This window comes from Acomys minous, assembly GCF_964271855.1.
Source record: "Acomys minous genome assembly, chromosome: 12".
Classification (NCBI taxonomy): Eukaryota; Metazoa; Chordata; class Mammalia; order Rodentia; family Muridae; genus Acomys; species Acomys minous.
Window position 1 is genome coordinate 91902498 of NC_140493.1, and position 18011 is coordinate 91920508.

Here is an 18011-nt window from a genome sequence, read left to right on the forward strand (position 1 = left end):
TGAACACTGGATGTCTTTGCACTTCTTTGCATCTTTCAAAAATTTGTCCCAGCAATCTTTTGTTATTCCTGGGGTCCAAATATTTCCCCTCAGTCAACTTGATCCCCTCAGAGTTTATTCTTGCTGAGGCCACTGTAAATGGAATTCTTTTATAACTTCCTCATCGCATTGCTTACTGTTCATGTATAGAAATTCAAGTGGTTTCTGTGTGTTTATGTGTGTGTGTGTGTGTTGAGTTTGTACTGGCAACTTTGCATAGTTCATCAATTGGTTTTTTAACATTTCTTTTGTGTATGAATCATGTGTGTGTGTGTGTGTGTGTGTGTGTGTGTGTGTGTGTGTATGTATGTGTGTGTGTGTATGTGTCTGCAAGATCCTGCTATCTTTGAACAGAGATAGTTTTTTTTCCAACTTGGTTGACATTTATTTCTTTCTTTGCCCAGTTTCTCTAGCCAGTCCTTCTAGTGGTGTGGTAACCAGCAGGGCGAAAGTTGACATCTTTGTCTTATTCCTAAGCTAACAGGAAAGGCCATCAGACTCCCGCTGCTGAATATGAGGTTCACTGTATTCTTTTCGTTGATCACTTTTTATTATTCTAAGATAGTTTCATTTCTTCCTCCCTTATAGAGTGGCTTTTTAGTTTTAAAAGTTAAAATTGCATTTATTTGTATGTGCACAGGTGTGTGTGCCTGGTGCATGTGCAGAGGTTCAAAGGTCACTTGAAGGAGTCTATTCTTGTCTTCCACCATGCTGGTCCTGGACAGTGAACTCAGGATGTCTGCCTTGGAAGCAGGAACTCCTCCCTCCTCAGCCAATTCCTTGGTCCCACTGAGTGCTTTTAAAATGATGAATGAGTCTTGAAATTTATCATCCCTCTTTATTTCTTGTGACAGTTGAGACAAGCATGTGTTCCTCCCTTATCTGTTTTTTTAACCTTTCAAACAATGACTTTATTTGTGGTGTTGGTGGTATAGTGGCGAGCATAGCTGCCCTCCCTCTTTAACTGTTAAAGAAAGATTACACTGAATTTCTTATATGCTGGACAATTCCTGCACTGTAAGGCAAATTCTCACTTAGTAATGGCTTTTAACCTTTTTATTGTTCAGTTGTTTGGTAGTAGTTGATGGATGACTGTTGTAGGAATATTAACTGGGAATAATATTCTCTGGTTTTCTTGTCTTACTTTGCTATCAAAGAGATGCTGGTTTTATAAACCGAATTTGGAAGTACTTTTTTTTCCTCTTCTATTTTTTCCTTAATTGCTAGAACAATGAATGCTTTCGAAGCTACCTTTTGGGAATTGTGGTTAATACACACACACACACACACACACACACACACACACACACACACACAGACACACACACACACACAGACACACAGACACACACACACACACACACACACACACACACACACACACACACACACATATATATGGTAGAATTTACCTATCTGGTCCCCAGACTTTGTTGGGGGAGTTTTTGATTACTAGTTCAGTGTTTTTTTTTTCAGTTACAGTCATGCTTAGAATACTTGCATATTAATTATCTACATGGAGGCCAGGGGTCTCCTCAATTGCTCTCCGTTTTACTTTTGTGAGACAGGGTGACTAAGGCTGGAGCTTGCTGGCGTGCATGACCACACTCACCTTGTTTTCTTACATGGGCTGTGAGGATCAAAGTTATGCTCTTGTGCTAGAGGGCAAGCATTTCCCTGACTGGTCTCAGTTTCTTGGTAGAGCCTATATATAAAACTCATTTTAAGAGCTATATAACATTCCATAGTCTGACCATAGCAGAGTTTATTTACTTATTTTATGAACTCTTATTTAATTTTCATTTTTAAAACTTAAATGACACGTCTCCCCCTTTCCTTTCTATCCCCTAGCTCTTCCCATGTCACCCATCACTCCTGACCTCCTCTCAGATTAGTGTCGTCTTTTTCCTTAATTATTATTGTTACATGATGGACATAAATCTATAGGTACAATCCACTGAGTCTTTTTATGAGTGTTGCTTGTTTGTATATGATTTCAGAACTGACCCCTTGGTATTGGATGATGAAGTAGGAGGCTCATCCTTGGGGAAGAATAACCCTCCTGCTCTCAGCATTCCTGAGTTGCCTGTAGTTCTTTGTCTAGGGGTGGGGCCCATGAGAATCCCTGCTCTCACGTTAGCTTGTCTATTAGTCTTGTTTTTGTTCAGGTCTCCTTTAGACCCTCCCATAGTGTTGAAGCATCATGGTTGATGTTCCCTGTCACAGCAAGAAGACATAATCTCACGGCAGACATCCTGGTCCTCTGGCTTTTAGTCTTTCCACAAAGTTCCCCAAGCCTTAGATGTGCTGTACCAGGACTTGGCACATGATTGGATGTTCTCCTCATTTTGACTATAGTTTTCTGTAATGATCTCCATCTGCTGCAAAGAGAAGCGTCTCTGATGAGGGCTGAGAGCTCTACTTATCTGTAGGTATAAGGATACATATTTAGAATGCAATTAGGAATTGTGCTGGTTTAGTAACGTGACTTTACGTTTACATGAATCCTTTAAGATTCATTACCTCACTAGGGATAAAAAAGAAAAAAGAAAACAATAAAAGAGTGACTAACAGTGTATGTTTGGCTGTGGCTGTAGTTCAGTTTTAGAGTGCTTGCCTAGCACGGATGAAGTCCTGTGCCCAATCCCTAGGGCTATATAAACCAGATGTGGTGGCATACATCTGTAATGGCAGCACTTGAGAGTGGAGGCAGGGGAAACAGAAGTTCAAGGTTACATATTCACCATGGCTACATAGTAAATTTGAGGATAGCCAGGGATGTGTGAGACCCCTGTTTTCAAACAAATACAACCCCAAACACAAAGTGGAAACAGCAAAAGGTTGAATTTACACCGCACCTTGATCACGTGATTGTATGATTGTATTTCATTTTCTTCTATAAGCATGAGTTGTTTAAATGGCAAACCTGAAAGTGGTTGGTGCTTAAGGGGGCACAAGAGTGGACTGTGCCCTGGAATGTGTCTGTATTTCTGTGTTGGCCATATAAGGTTCCTCTGGACTGGAGCAGGTTGTTGGACAGCCCGTCTGGAAAGGGAGCTGTTCGCTTGTGTTTTGTCCTTTTTCCACGCCTTCTAATCTTCTGGCTTTTGCTACTCTTCAAATGTGTACATTATAATCTAACCCCAAGTCATTCTCATTTGATTCTTTACACTTCCTTATTTTGTGTGTCTGTTGGTGTGTATGTCTGTCTGTGTGCCACAGGGCTCATGTGGCACTCAGAGGATAACTTCAGGGACTCAGCTCTTCTTTCACTAGTGTAAATCTCAAGACTAGAAAGAACTCAGATTGTCAGTCTTGTTCAGAAGCACCATTACCCACTAATATATTTTGATGACCCACTAATACTATATATGTCTCTCTGTCTGTCTATCAGTCATCTATTTATTCTATAATATCTATCTATTATAATATCTAATACTATATCTATCTATCTATCTATCTATCTATCTATCTATCTATCTATCTATCATCTACCTACCTACCTATCATCTTTTATAGCCTTCAGGTCCAAGTCCAAGGTCCCCTTATATTAGCTGCCTAGATTTATAAGGCATTTCCTGATACTCATGCTTATCTATGTAAAATATATTTATATTCATATTACATAAAAACACATTTGTACATAATAAACATTTTTATTAAGCAAATATCTGATACCAAAGAACATACATTAATTGTAAATAATGAGCAAAACCTTCTGTATCCTCACTTTCTGTCTAGAAACTAGAAAAAAATAGTTTTAAAATCTCTATATGCTTGTGAATGCTTTCTTAGGAGAGGCTGGCTGTCCTGATACCTATCTTGTTCTGTCCTGCCAGACTCTAAGCAAATAAATGAGTGATTTATTAACATGTGTTACCTTTGTTTTAAAGATCACCTGAGACAGCATCTTTAGCTAGTGGAAGGAAAAGGAAGTCACATTTATATTCTTTACTCTGTGATTCTGGCTTCTATGCATCTATTGTAAAAGCATTGTGGGGAAAAAAAAAAAAACCAACAGTGGGTGAGATTAAGAGCCTCGGCTGTCCTAGTTAGTGATAGCTGTCAACGGGACATGATCTATAAAAGCCTGAAAGGGACTCTCAGCCAAGTGAGTGTCCTTATCAGGTTTGCCTGGGAGGCTGTCTTGATTATTAATTGATTGAGGATTTCTAAGCCCACTGTGGGCAGCACCATCCCTAGGCTGCGGTCCTGGCCTTGTAAGAAAGCTAGCTAGAGATGAGCTTGCAAGTGAGCTGGAGAGCAATTCACTAAGCAGAGCTCCTCCATGGTTCCTGACTGTGGGACTCCTGCTGCCCTGACTTCCCTCAGCGACGGACTGTAACGTACAACCAGACAACCCTTTCCTCCCCATGTTGCTTGGACAGAGTGTTTAATAACAGCGACAAAATGAAGCCAGAGCATGGAAATGCAGCTTTTTATGTGGTGGTTGAACCACCCCTGGAACACATCCTATTTCCTAACAAGGTGTAAGAAGAAGGATATGAGGAAGAGAGGCTGACGAGAGAGTTGAGTGGGTGAAGGTACTTGCCACCAGGTCTGATGACCAAAGTTCAGTCCTTAGCATCATAAGATAGGAAAGGAGACTACCTCTGATCTCTACTGACATGCTGTGGAGTGTGCGTATCTGACTCCCCACGCAGAATAAATATGTGTATAGAATCAAACTCAGACATCTTTTATGTGGATATCCATGAAATATCTATCAATTGCATACTAAAAAAAAAAAGAAGCGATTTTTGATATGCCAAGAGATATAATTTATTATTTATGACATATTAACCTGTTTTTCTTTAAAAGCAATTTACAGAACGGTGGAAGAAGAATGGAAAATATCTTAGCATAAAGGATTCTTCCATGGCTGTGATAGCACTGAGCCTTGGAAAACAGGAGCAATGCCAAGGTAAATTGATTTTCTCATTTTGGAATCAAATTTGCATTTTTATAATTTACACAGGTGACATCAAAGCCTTTCTAGTGCTAGATGAAAAAAAAAAAGTTCTGTGAGATCCCAAGCAAGCCAAATCAAAGTCGAAGAAAGTGGTAGCGGCCCAGGAGTTGAGAATTGAACCTTTGAGTATCAGTAACCTGGGTCTTAACAGGTAGGCTCACAGCAGCTGGGCTCAGAGCAACTGGGCTGGCAGCAGCTGGATTGGGAGCAGCTGGGCTGGCAGCAGTGGCAGCAGCAGGCCGGGCGGCAGCAGGACTGTCCGCAGTAGGATGGGCGGCAGCAGGAGGCCTGGGCATGGTGCAGCTGGCAGCAGGTTGGGGGTGTGCAGCTCACCACACAGCATGGGGGCAGGCAGGTGCCCTCCACGCGGCAGTCTGGGCGGCACCATCTGATGCGGCAGCTCACGGCTCCACTGCCACCCTGCTGGCCACCGCCAGTTCCACAGCAGCTGGTCTGACAGCAGCTGGGCTGGCAGCAGCTGGTCTGACAGCAGCTAGGTTGGCAGCAACTGGATTGGCAGCAGCTAGGCTGGCAGCAGCTGGACTGGGAGCAGCTAGGTTGGCAGCAACTGGGCTGGCAGCAGTTAGAGCCACAGGTGCCACCAGTGGAACATGTAGGGAAACCACAGAAGCTAGTAGCGCAGCAGGCCATTGTGTTAGTTGTTGCTTTGTGCTGAAGGTTCGTTTGCTTAGAGAAGGTTTTTGAGTTTGGCTGAGGGCTGCCACTCCAGTCCTTTTATAATCCTTGGCTGGCTGCTGTTTCCCTAATTTCCAAAGTCTCTTCCTTGTTTATGTTTATGTAATTTTCCTCTAAGCGATAATTGTTTGCTTCTGAGTTCTTGTTCTGTCTTCTGAAAGCCCATAAAAAGTTTATTTTATTTGCTGTTCAGTTAGGGTGCTTAACTATGGTGAAGTAGTCATTAGCGTTCATTGGAAACATAAGTCTGATCACTCATATTTACTATAATTTTTCTATTGCCATAGAATAATTGGCTAACGCGGCTCCTATTTAAGGAGAGCCAAAATTACTCATTGCTGACCCTTGTAATTGGGTCTTGAACCTCACGTGGGAGTTTAATTCTTTTGCCTGGGAAGCACAGGTGGGTCCAAGTGGACAGAAAAGATGCCTCTCTGCAGCTGAAAAATGTGAATGGATGGTTACCAGTGATGATGTTTTTGAGCATCATCATGTACCCTGATAACTGCCTATATCTTGTAGCAATCCACTTCATTTTCACAGCAATCCTAAGGGCACTGTTGCTCTCAGAATACAGGGGAGGAAATTGAGCCATTAACCGATTAACTTGGTGGTTTTGTGGGACTCCTGACAGTGGGAGCGGGGGTGTCTCTGACTTTTTTATTAGCCCTTGGGACCCTTTTCCTCTTACGGTGTTGCCTTGCCCAGCTCTGATAGGAAGGTTTGTGGCTAGTCTTATTGTAACTTGTTCTGCCGTCTTTGGTTAATGTACATATTCCTGGAAGGCCTATTACTTTCTGAGGGGAAATGAATGAAGAGTGGATCTAGGGGAGAGGGGGAGAGAGGACATGGGGTGGGGAGGGGGGCTGGGAGAGTGGAGGGAGGGGAAACTGCTGTCAGGATGTATTATATGAGAGGAGAAGAAGAAGAAGAAGAGGAAGAAGAAGAGGAAGAAGGAGAAGGAGAGGAGAAAGAGAATGAGGGAGAGAGAGAGAGAGAGAGAGAGAGAGAGAGAGAGAGAGAGAGAGAGAGAGAGAGAGAGAGAAAGAGTTCCGAAAGGCCACAAAAAAACCGAGTGGTGAGTCTGAAGTCTGAGCTTCCACCATCTGGTTGCAGATAAAACTTAGTTGTCTTTTTCCATTTGTGTGTGTATGTGTGTGTGTACACATTTATGTACATGAGTAAATGTACACATGTGCCCTGGAACTCCTGTGGAGGTCAGAAGACAACCACAGCATGGTTCCTCACCTGCTTCCTTGTTTGAAGCAAGGTCTCTTGCTCTGCAGTGAGTGGGCCAAGCTAGCTGGCCTGCAGGCTTCTAGGGGGATTCTCCTGACCCCAGCTCCCATCTCTCCATAGAAATTCTGAGATTTACAGATACCTCCAGCAGTATATGGACCCTGCAGAGTCAAACAAAAGTGCTCACACTCTCTTGTCGAGTACTGCCCAGCGAAGTATCCCACCTCCCCACCCCCCAGCCTCTTTGCTTGGCTACTTTTTCACTTGAAATGTGCAGGTGTTCCGATACAAATCTCAGGGGCTATTTAATTTATGTTGAAATTCAAATTCAGCAGGACGCTTGGTACAAAAGATACCTATCTCGGGTGTTTAAGGTGTTGCAGTACATAAAAGGTGTTGCCGTTGATAAAAGCCCTGGAGATAATGGCATTGTGTATGGCGTTACTGTTTTGGGGCTTTTCTACTTTGGCACTGTTTTCAACAGCTCCCTCAGTACAAGATTTAAGCCAACTTTCATGATTATAAACCTAGGTAATTACTAACAGTGGAAACACAATGCTCACGGGCCAGTGAGCTGGCTCAGCAGATAAAAGAGCATGCTAGGAAGCCTGATGACCTGAGTTTGATCCCTGGTACCCATGTGATAGGAGGAGGAGGAGGAGGAGGAGGAGGAGGAGGAGGAGGAGGAGGAGGAGGAGGAGGAGCCAACTCCTCCTGCCTGACCTCTGCACCTGGAGATGCACACATAGGCAACTTTAAAAATGTGTCACTTGAAATGTGAGAATTCCACTTCTCTGGCACAAAGTAAAGATGAGTCGGAATGTTCCCTTACCAATCTTCATTAAATCAAGAATGCGGGTTGTAACCAGACTCGGTTTTCCCCACCATTTGAGTCTGTTTCTTCTGTATTGCTTTCCATGAAAATCAAAACAAATAAAAGATATTCACGGTTTCTCTTGGTCGACTTTCTATCCTTTTATAATAACCAGGAATCTGTGTCTATGGCCTAAGGGGGAATGCAGGTGTCTGGACATTGATGCTATAAAATATTCTGCTTAGGTGTGAGAAGCCTGGGAGAAAGAGGAAATAGAAGGATCCATCGGGTCCTGGAAAACTACAGGTGAGTCTGGGCCCTGGGGTCCTCCGCAAACTATGGCAACAGCCAAGGAAAAAATAGGCAGTAAACCTTGAACCCCTACCCAGACTAGCCGATGGACAGGACATTCTCCACTGGTGAGTGGAGAAGGAGATCTAACTTTCACACAAACTCTGGTGCCCCATATTTGAACATGTCCCTTGGATGGAGATGCCTGGTGGCACTCAGAGGAAAAATAATAGGTCACCAAGGAGAGACTTGATACCCTATGAGCATGTACAGGGGGAGGAGGTCCCCCTCAGATACAGACATAGGGGAGGGGAGGGGAGTAGGGGGGAAGTAGGAGTAAGGGAGGAATGGGAGGATACATGGGATGGGCTAACAACTGAGATGTAATATGAATAAATTAATTTAAAAAAGAAAAAGAAAAAAGAAAAAAAAGAAAAAAAAAGAAAAAAATATTCTGCTTATTAAATTAAATTTTCACTACTTCATTTTTGGAGAGCCTAGACCACACCTGTACAACAAGAACAAGGGGCTTTTTTTTAACAGTTATTTTTGAACATTTGACTCTCTGTTTAAGGGTGATACTAATGTTTTGAGTGGTTTCTGTTTCAGATAGGCGGGTCCTGGTTCTGGGGTTTTCTCTGACTTTCTTCCCATTCATTTCACCAGTACTCTAAGCTGTTCTGATCTAATTCTGTCTTAGATCGCCGAAGGAGGAAGTGTGGTAGTTGATGCACCAGCTAAGTGAACACAGCATCCCTGCCTAGTGTATCCATGCTTCTGTGCCTTGTATGCCATCACAGTGACCTCAGCTGAGCCACCAATAAACCTCAAGGACTTCCTCTCACCCCAGCTTCCTAGACTTAAACAAATAGTAAGGCCTCCCTTGAGTTTTCTAAATACCAACCTATATCCTTCTGATGCTTCTGAGTTAAGACCTTCTTGGTAAAGGATATCTCAACCCTGAATAGTTTTATCCAGTTGGGAGAAAAGAGACCTACATATTAGGATCTGGGATATTGGCCATGTTGTAAGCCCATTAGGCACAGATGTATAGGTTGGGCCTGGATGTAGGGTTGTGTTCACGCAGCAGGTGTGTATCGTTCTTAATGCCAATGTACCGTAGGTCTGATGAGCTGTGTTCCCTGGTTACATGTTGACTTCAAGGTGATGCTTTTCTAATTGTTGTAGAGTTGTACTAAAGAGGCTTTACTCTTTTATTTTTTTTTAAGAAATCAAGGTAAAACTCATATAGAATGAAAGAACCATTTTAAAGTGTATAACAAAGTGACATTTAGTGCATTTTGTGTATGTATGTATTGTACAGTACATGCACATATGAGTGTGTGAGTGCACACTCCTAGGCTTGTGTTTTTGAAGGAGGCCAGATGAGGATATAAGGAGTCTTCCTGTATTCTTCTTCATCTTCTTTTATATATTATTATTATAATTTATTATTATTATTATTATTATTATTATTATTATTATTATTATTATTATTATTATTATGTGTGTGTGTGTGTGTGTGTGTGCAGGGGTGCTCATGCCATGAAGTGCATGTAGCAGTAATAGACCAGCTTTGTGGAGTCTATTCCTTCCCTCCATCTTTACACGGGCTCTAAGTATATAACTCAGATGACTAGGTTCTCAAGACGGTAAGCCATCTTGCTGACTTATTGTCTGAGACAAGATCTCTCAGTGAATCTGAAGCTCTACAAGTTGCCTAGGCTGGAATGCTCCTAGGATCCCTCTGTGCCAACTCCTCCAGGGCCGGGCATACCAGAAGGCATAGGTATGCCTGGCTTTTCACGTGGGCGGGCGCCAGGGATTTGAACTCATGTCCTCTTCCTTCCACAGCAAACTCTCTCACCAACTGTATTGTCATTTTAGCCTCATGGTGCATTTTAAGCCACTGATGTCAAAACTTTTTTTTTTTAAATCACCACAGAAGAGGACTCTATAACCTTTAAACAGCCACTTGCTCTATGCTGCTAATCATGACCTGTAATTCACCATGTTGATTCTATGAGCAAAGTTTTTTATCTCATGGAATGGAAGCTCCACTGTGCAGCTTCTGCTTCACGATTGCTTTGCTATAATACGCTCTTTGGGGATTAGAACGAGAATGCTGATGGGACGGGACGCACACTGTGTTCTGCGTTCTGCCTCACAGGACTTGAGAGGATTGTATAGGTACGAAAATACAGATTGGTAGACTGATCCCTCCTCTCATCATCTTCCAAAGTACATAGCGAAGGGCACTCGTTACAAGTCATTAACAGGGGAGATAAGAACGGTAAACATCCTGCCTCACTCAGTTTGGCCACAACGGGTACAGATAATCTTATTGTGTGACACTGTGGCCTCATTAGTGCTCTAAAGCGACATAGGAAATCTTCAAGATGATGGTTACTCTGGTTTGATTAGCTGTTGCTTCTATAAAACAGTTGGACCAGAAGCAAGTTAAGGAAGGAAAGGGTTTAATCCAGGTTCTACTTCCCAAGTCGGAGTCTGTCGCCGAGGGAAGTCGGGGCGGGAACTGAAGCAGAAACCGTGGAGGAACAAAGGAAGCTGCATTCAGGCTTGCTGCTTGGCTTATGCTTAGCCAGCTTTCTTATCTTCTGGTGCTCATGTGTTATTTATTATTTATTTATTTATTTAATGAAAATTTTATATATGAGTATTGGAGTGTTATATTCACATCATTCCTACCCCTCCCCCATCTCCTCCAACTATTCTCATGCCCCCCACGCCCCCTCAAATCCATAACCTCTTCTTTTAAAAAATAATATATCCCTTACTGAGTTGAGTCTCTTTTTAGTGCTGCTGGTATGCACATGTGTTTAGGGCTGACCACCTGGGATTGGATGACATGTCAGGGAGCTGTCCCTGGAGGAAACTGACTCTTGCTCTCAGGGGTCATTGATTGCCTATTATAGCTTTTCACCTACGGGTGGGATTTTTGAGAAATTGCCCATATCTAGAATTAATATCCAGAATGTACAAAGAACTCAAAAGACAAAGAGCCAAGAGAACACATGACCCAGTTGAAACGGGCTACCGATCTAAAACAGAGAGTTCTCAAAAGTAGAGTTTAAATCACCTAAGAAAGACCTTTCAAAGTACTCAACATCTGTAGCAATTAAGGAAATGCAAGTTAAAATTCCATTGATACTTCCTCTCACCCCACTCGGAATGGTTAAGATCAAGAAAATAACTGACAAGTGTTGATGAGGGTGAAGGGAGAAGGGAGCCTTCATCCACTTTTGGTGGGGTTTCAACCTGGTTCAGCTTGCTTTGTCACACAGCCCAGAAGCCCCTGCTTAGGGATGGTGATGCCCACGGTGGGCTGAATCCTCCGGTGTAAATTCATAGCCAGGAGAATTCTTTACAGACACATACACAGCCAATCTGATCAAGGCATTGCTCTCTTTGAGCCCCCTCTTCCCAAGTGACTCTAGATTGTGTGAAGTTGGCAAGCAAACTACCCAGCACAACAACAGAGCTTAGAATATTGTTGGCTCATTGAGCACTCTCCCTCTTTGGATGCCTGAGGATAATGCCAGCTGAGGATAATGCTCTTGGTTATTAGGTAATCTGCATATTTCACCATGAAAGAGACATAGCTCAGTTTTCAGATGAGAAATGGTTGCCCAGGCAAGTGAAGCAACTTACTCAAGGAGTCGTAAATCGTTGCTTACACGAGCTGTGAACAGAAACATCCTACGCCATTTATTATTTTGTCATCTTGAGTTTATGGTCTTTCATTTTGCATTACACCTTAGCTTCCCTTTGATGTTTGAAAGAATCAGATGTAGACTCACATAGGAGTGACCAGATGCGTTTGGAAATGCCTCGGACACCTAGATATCACAAACTTCCTTTTTTTGTAAAAAGTGACTTTTTGGAACACAGAAATCATTTTGTTCAGGGGAGGGTCCTAATTATTGTTGTGTTTTTAATGATGCGTTTTGGTTGCAGAAATAATGGGCGATTTAGTGGGAAACAAAGAAAAAGAATTATTATTAAAAGAAAAACCATAGTTAAAGAAAAAAAATTATAGGACCATGTTAAGATTTTTGAAAAATTCCAATACCCAATATTATTGACAAATTCCAAAGAAAAGAAAGCATTGACAATAACTTTTTACCATGGAAGAAACCAAATACTTTTTATTAAGTACAAATACCAATAGGCTATTGAAATAGGTCTGGTAATCTTTGTTGTACTGTATTGTATGCCCTTCTCCACATTGTAGGCCTCTTGTCAGTGTTCAAGCCAACAAAGATAGTAGCTCTTCCACTGCAAATGAATTTACCTCCTGGGAAATTATGTAGCTGTGACAATAGCTGAGTTATCAATACTGAAATTCAGAAGATTTTTAGGGTTCCAGTTGGTTCATTTTGAAGTGTCATCCTCATAAGATTCTTGCCAGAAGGTTTTCAACAGCTGGGCTCAGAGCAGCTGGGCTGGCAGCAGTGGCAGCAGCAGGCCGGGCGGCAGCAGGACTGTCCGCAGTAGGATGGGCGGCAGCAGGAGGCCTGGGCATGGTGCAGCTGACAGCAGGTTGGGGGTGTAGAGCTCACCACACAGCATGGGGGCAGACAGGTGCCCTCCACGCGGCAGTCTGGGCGGCACCATCTAGTGCGGCAGCTCACGCCTCCACTGCCACCCTGTTGGCTGAAGCCAGTGCCACAGCTGGGCTGGCAGCAGCTGGTCTGACAACAGCTGGGCTCACAGCAGCTAGAACCACAGGTGCCACCAGTGGAGCAAGTGGGAAAGCCACAGAAGCTAGTAGAGCAGCAGGCCATGGTGTCAGGCGTTGGGTTGAGAACTGTGTAGTTGAGAGGAGTTTCTGGATTCTGGCTGCTTGTTCCATCTGGGGCCTTTTATAAGCCTTGGGCAGTTGCTCTGTGACAGGCGACATTTTTATCTTGTTACTCTCAAAACCAGACTTTCTGGGTCTCTGAGTTACTTTAAACATATCTGTAAATGGCTGTTTCCTTGTTGCTCAGCGAATACTCACATATGTTCATTCGAGGTAGACATGTTAAATGCCATTAAGTCCAAACAGAGTCGTGATTTCCACTTGAGTCTTAGCCTGTTTTGTGTTTGTGGTCACAGCACCTGACAAGGTGACTCTCGCCTGTAATTATAATTATGGGGACATATGCACAAATCTCTAATATTCAGAAAAGAACCATTGACCCTGGGTTGTCCCTGAAGAAGACTATTTTTATGGCTCTACTTTTATTTTACTGGTAAAAGATCGAAGTTCCTATGTCGTGGCACAGAAAGTGGTAAGTTACACACTAACAGTCATTCACAGATCCCTCCAGATACTATTTTTTTCCTCTTTTCTTTGAGCCCTTCTAAACTCAAGACATTAGTTAATATTTGAGGAAACATTTGTCACTCAGCAGAGCATATAGGACAAAACCTGCTGCCCTCAAATTTAATATAAGGAGGAGGCTAAAATTTGCAACCAGTAAACCAGTCAAGTGAAATTTATACTTCTTTATGATAGCTACAAATCCATGCTGTGTGGGCCATTTGGGCAGTGTCCCTTAAAGGCAGAGTTTGATGTCAATTTATGTAATTTTATATTACTACGCCACGTGCCCTGCATGGTGTTGATCCAAAGAGGAAAAATGGCTTGATATACAAAGAGGAGCCAAGGAGACAAAAGGATTCAGGAAAATACTATTTTTTTTTCTGGTTCATAATGTTTGTAAGGGAGATTAAAAGTGGATTATAAATAGGTGTCAGTAGTAGGTACAAATGCACAAACTTAAGTTTTAACCTTAGCAAACCTAAAGTTAAAACCAATTCCTGGTAGTCAACGCAAAGTGATGTGACATGTGCACTAAGTGTGTAGGCTTACACGAACAACATGCTGTGACCAAGGGTCACTTTTGCCTCTGGGGATAGTTTTATTGATCCCATGTGTGTGAATAGAAGCAGACAGTTGGCTCTGATGGCGTGGGGAGACTGTTTCAACCAGTGGTATGGTTGCATTGGAAGATTATGCAAGCCGGCTCCGGTAAAGACGTATGCGCGCTGTTAGCCACGACTATAGAAATGAAGTTTAAAATGGCTACAAGCGACCATTGAATGATGAAAAAAAAAATAAAACCTAATAAGTCATCTTTTTGACCACTTCATATTTTAGGTGTAGAAACCAATATGTTTTCAATGTAAGTACCACATGTTTAATTATACTCTGCCCTTTTGTCTTCCTAAGAAACTTCATCTAGGATCCCAGCACCAATCTTTCATGTCACGTATGGACCCAGCCCCACAGAGCGTACTTACCAGCTGCGCTGCCTGACAGGCAAGGCATATTCACTCTCTAAATAGTCCTCCACTGTTGCTCGTCCTATACCCGGTGCTCCAGCAAAATGCATGGGTGGCCCCCGAGGCGTTTCCTTCCATACCTCTGTCTGTGCTGTTTCCATGGACGAGAAAGCCACTTTCCTCCTAATCTGGACATTTTAAGTCATATAAGATATTAACATTTTTTAAACTTGTTTACTCTTTCTAAGCAATAGTAAGGTCTTTGTCAATACTATACCATATGTACACTTTTATTTCACGTATTCTTTTATTCAATTGTCTGGAGGTAGATATGACTCATCTCCACTCATGAAAGGACCAGGAACACACATGGTGAACAGGCATACACATAGCCAAAACACCTGAACTCATAAAATCAAAATAGTTTAAAAAAATTAAAATGTGTATTTAAATGTTTCCCTTTTCTTTTGATTATTACATCTCCAGACACATGTGAACACACAAAGTCAGCTTTATGTGTTGCTCATGTGTCTATGTTTTAGCCCTGACCAATTTGGCCTTAGATAACCAGTTATAGTGCTCACCCATGGTGAAGACTGATTCTCTCTCTCTCTCTCTTTCAGTAGTCATTAATCGCATATGATTTCATTGAGGGGGTGGGGCCTTGTTAGATTTTTGAGGGGAAAAAATTTACAACTTCAATTGGATGTTTCTCATAGTCTATGCAGTGTGAGAATTGAAGATGGTAAGCAATCATCATTTTTTGGGACCTGATTAAAAAAAAAAAAAGAGCACGAAGAAAACAGAATCCCCGCCACTGGTAGGTTATCTACACTCTAGGAGATCGCCCTGCACCTGTGCTAATAGCGCGGGACTAACTGGACTCAGTGGGTTAACAGAAAAGAGGCACGATGTTGGTTGTGAGAGGGCCATGGTGGGTAAAGAGGAGAGGATGATCTGGAAGGAAGGGGGAGTGTGGGAGAGAGATGTGACCAACATAAGTAGATTCTCAAAGCATAAGTGAAAATATTTCAAAAGGTACAGGTAAGTAAGACCAAAGCAATAGTTTGTGAGGCCAATGAAGAGAATTTTATTTTAAAATAAATATGTTCCAAGACATTAGACCCAAGATAGAAAGAAGAGCAAACACTTGCACAAGTGTCAACGGAAGGTGCCTGGCCTCCATTCACAAGCTGGTTGGTTTAGGGAATCGATGGCTGAAGGCAGGAGGGTACACGGAGAAACTGGAACATGACTATTTTTTGAAGAATGCCTCTTGTCCCAGGTGCTCAGCAGCAGGTATTGCAAGGGGAGGTCCTGCAGGTGGTGCGGCAGGGGGCAGGCTGGCAGCAGGGGGGCCTGCAGCAGGGAGCCTGCACAGAGATGGGCTGGCAGCAGGTGGAGGCCCAGCAGCAGGGCCTGCAGACCACAGCTGTGCAAGAGGTGGGGCAGCAGGTGATGGGGCGACAGCAGCCCTGCTGCAGGCTGCAGGGGTCACAGCAGATGGGGCGGCGGCAGGGCTCACAGATGGGCCTGGTGTAGTGGGGCACACAGGTCACAGGGCGACACACTGTGGTCTGGCAGGACACTGGGCGGCAGCAGCAGGGGTCACGGCAGCAGCAGGGGTGGAAGCAGCCTCCTCCACAGCTGTGGGAGGAGAAAGATCCGCAGCAGGAGCCGGTCATGGTGAGGTCTGGGCTGGAGGAGTGGGGCTGAGGAGTGAAGAGCAGTTGGGTGTTCTCAGGTGTGATGTCCTCTTTGGTTCGGGGTCCCTTTATATACCTGGCCATGTCTGATGATCCCTCTCGTTTGCCTTTTTACTAATTGAGCTAACTTATGTTGGACTAATTGCTGAGTCATGATCTCATTAAGTGATCCCTACTGCATCTCTAAATATGAACATCTTATACCATTGTTTATGGGGAAAAGTTGAAAAATCACAGGCATGAGGAGACCGAGTGCTATTTGACAGAAAAATGTCAGGTTGACGGATGAGAGTGATGTTGTGGTACACTTGCCCATCGTGTACCCGTCATGCTCCACTCAGGGGACAACTCACCATGATCTCAGATATTTATCATTCCACAGTGATGAAAACATTTCTATTTCTGTCTCCTAGTTTTGATAATGTAATGTGGTTAACTCCAGTCACCCTTTCTGTAGTGGGACGCCAGGACTCTCTCATCTGACTGCGACTTTACGTGTTGACCCATCTCCCCCAGCTCCTCCTACCTTCTCTTGGGCTTATTTCAAGTATCAACATGAAGATAAGCCGAGAGAAAATGGCCACAAAAGAACTCGGTTTTCAACATAATTATGTGTAATGATCATGAGGTGCACAGATCATTAACTGGATTCCCCTTCCCTAGTGGCCACCCCAGATGCATTTGCCTATAAACCAAACAGGCACCGGACACATTGTTTACCATTTGGTTCAAGATAATATAAATCCTTTTGCTAGAACCCCAGCTCATATACCAAAAATCAAAAGGCTAATTTTTAGATGTGTTTATTTTATTTTATATGTATGAATGGTTTTTGCCTATATGTATATATGCACCATGTATAGGCCTAGTCCTCTCAGAGGTCAGAAGAGGGCACTGGTTGCCCTGGATCTGGAGTTACAGATGGCTGTGAGTCACTACATGTGCTTGGAATCGAACCTGGGCCTTTTGCTAGTAGCAAGTGCTTTTAAATATTGAGCCATCTCTCTAGTCCTCCAGAGTTTATTTCTGTAAAGCTTGTGTGCATTAAATGCACTCACCGAAGGTCACTGTGCATCTTTCTCTTCCCTAGTTCAGGATGTGTGTGACGCTGACCCTTCTGGCCACAGGGAAATGATGGTTATCTCTACATCTGATTTTGCTAGCTTGTTGATGGTTTGAGGCAGGGACACACAGTGTGGCCCAGGCTGGCTTTGAACTCATGATCTTCCTGCTGCCCCAGCTGCCCAAATGTTAAAACTACATATGCGCACCATCATGCCTAACTGGAAAGGTGGCTTTTGTACATAGGTGTTGGTGTGTCTTGTGAGTACATATTCACATGTGTGTATGTATATGTGTGTCTGTGCACACGTGGAAGCCAAAGGCCCACGTCAAGCACTTTCTCATCGTGCCTCGCCTTGCCTTTTTGAGGCAGGGCTCTCTTACCTGAGCCTGAGTTTAGCTCAATTATTCAGCCAAATTTTCTGTCCAGCTAACTCTAGGGTCCTACTTCTGTCCCCTCTCCCTCAGGGCTGGGCTTGCAGGTACACACTGCTGTGCCCAGCCTTTACATCGGGACGGAAGGCCCAAATCAGGTACCAATGCTTGTGCGGCAAACATTTTACTCACTCAGGCATCTCCCCAGCCTAAATTCTGTGGGGACATCCCTCTCTTTCCTTGATATTTTATGACTATCACCAAGCAAAAATGACACAAGTTTTGTTACCCTAGACAACAAAGGTGTTACTCAATACATCTTTGGGGGGAGGTAGGCAAGAAGGCTGCCCCACAGTTGTAATACCGTAGCTCTGCTCGAAACACATTGGGCATGCTTTTTCAGGATGTGCCTCCTTACTTCTAAGCTTTGCAAACGCTCCTGTAACTTCCCAGGCAGCACTTAGATGATTTTTAAAATGACACCCCTACCCATACACAACTGTGCCTCAGGCTCCAGATCTAA

At 43.3% G+C, this 18011-nt stretch overlaps 3 protein-coding genes across 3 annotated transcripts; all 3 read right to left on the reverse strand.

Annotated features, from left to right (window-relative positions):
• Positions 1-4796: 4796 nt before the first annotated feature.
• On the reverse strand, positions 4797-5732 carry KRTAP1-3 (keratin associated protein 1-3). Its single transcript, XM_084748897.1, has one exon. The coding sequence runs from the start codon at positions 5660-5662 to the stop codon at positions 5156-5158; it is 507 nt and encodes a 168-aa protein (XP_084605023.1). The 5' UTR covers positions 5663-5732; the 3' UTR covers positions 4797-5155.
• Positions 5733-12191: 6459 nt separating this feature from the next.
• On the reverse strand, positions 12192-12928 carry LOC311578837 (keratin-associated protein 9-3-like). Its single transcript, XM_084748904.1, has one exon. The coding sequence runs from the start codon at positions 12857-12859 to the stop codon at positions 12491-12493; it is 369 nt and encodes a 122-aa protein (XP_084605030.1). The 5' UTR covers positions 12860-12928; the 3' UTR covers positions 12192-12490.
• A 2483-nt stretch (positions 12929-15411) lies between these two features.
• KRTAP2-1 (keratin associated protein 2-1) lies at positions 15412-16116 on the reverse strand. The gene has a single exon (XM_084748899.1). It carries the CDS (start codon positions 16028-16030, stop codon positions 15635-15637), a length of 396 nt encoding a protein of 131 aa, XP_084605025.1. The 5' UTR covers positions 16031-16116; the 3' UTR covers positions 15412-15634.
• Positions 16117-18011: the final 1895 nt, after the last annotated feature.

Coding starts and splice junctions, on each gene's coding strand:
- KRTAP2-1 (XM_084748899.1), bottom strand. CDS start 16,030: ATGACCGGCTCCTGCTGCGGATCTTTCTCCTCCCACAGCTGTGGAGGA.
- LOC311578837 (XM_084748904.1), bottom strand. CDS start 12,859: ATGGCCTGCTGCTCTACTAGCTTCTGTGGCTTTCCCACTTGCTCCACT.
- KRTAP1-3 (XM_084748897.1), bottom strand. CDS start 5,662: ATGGCCTGCTGCGCTACTAGCTTCTGTGGTTTCCCTACATGTTCCACT.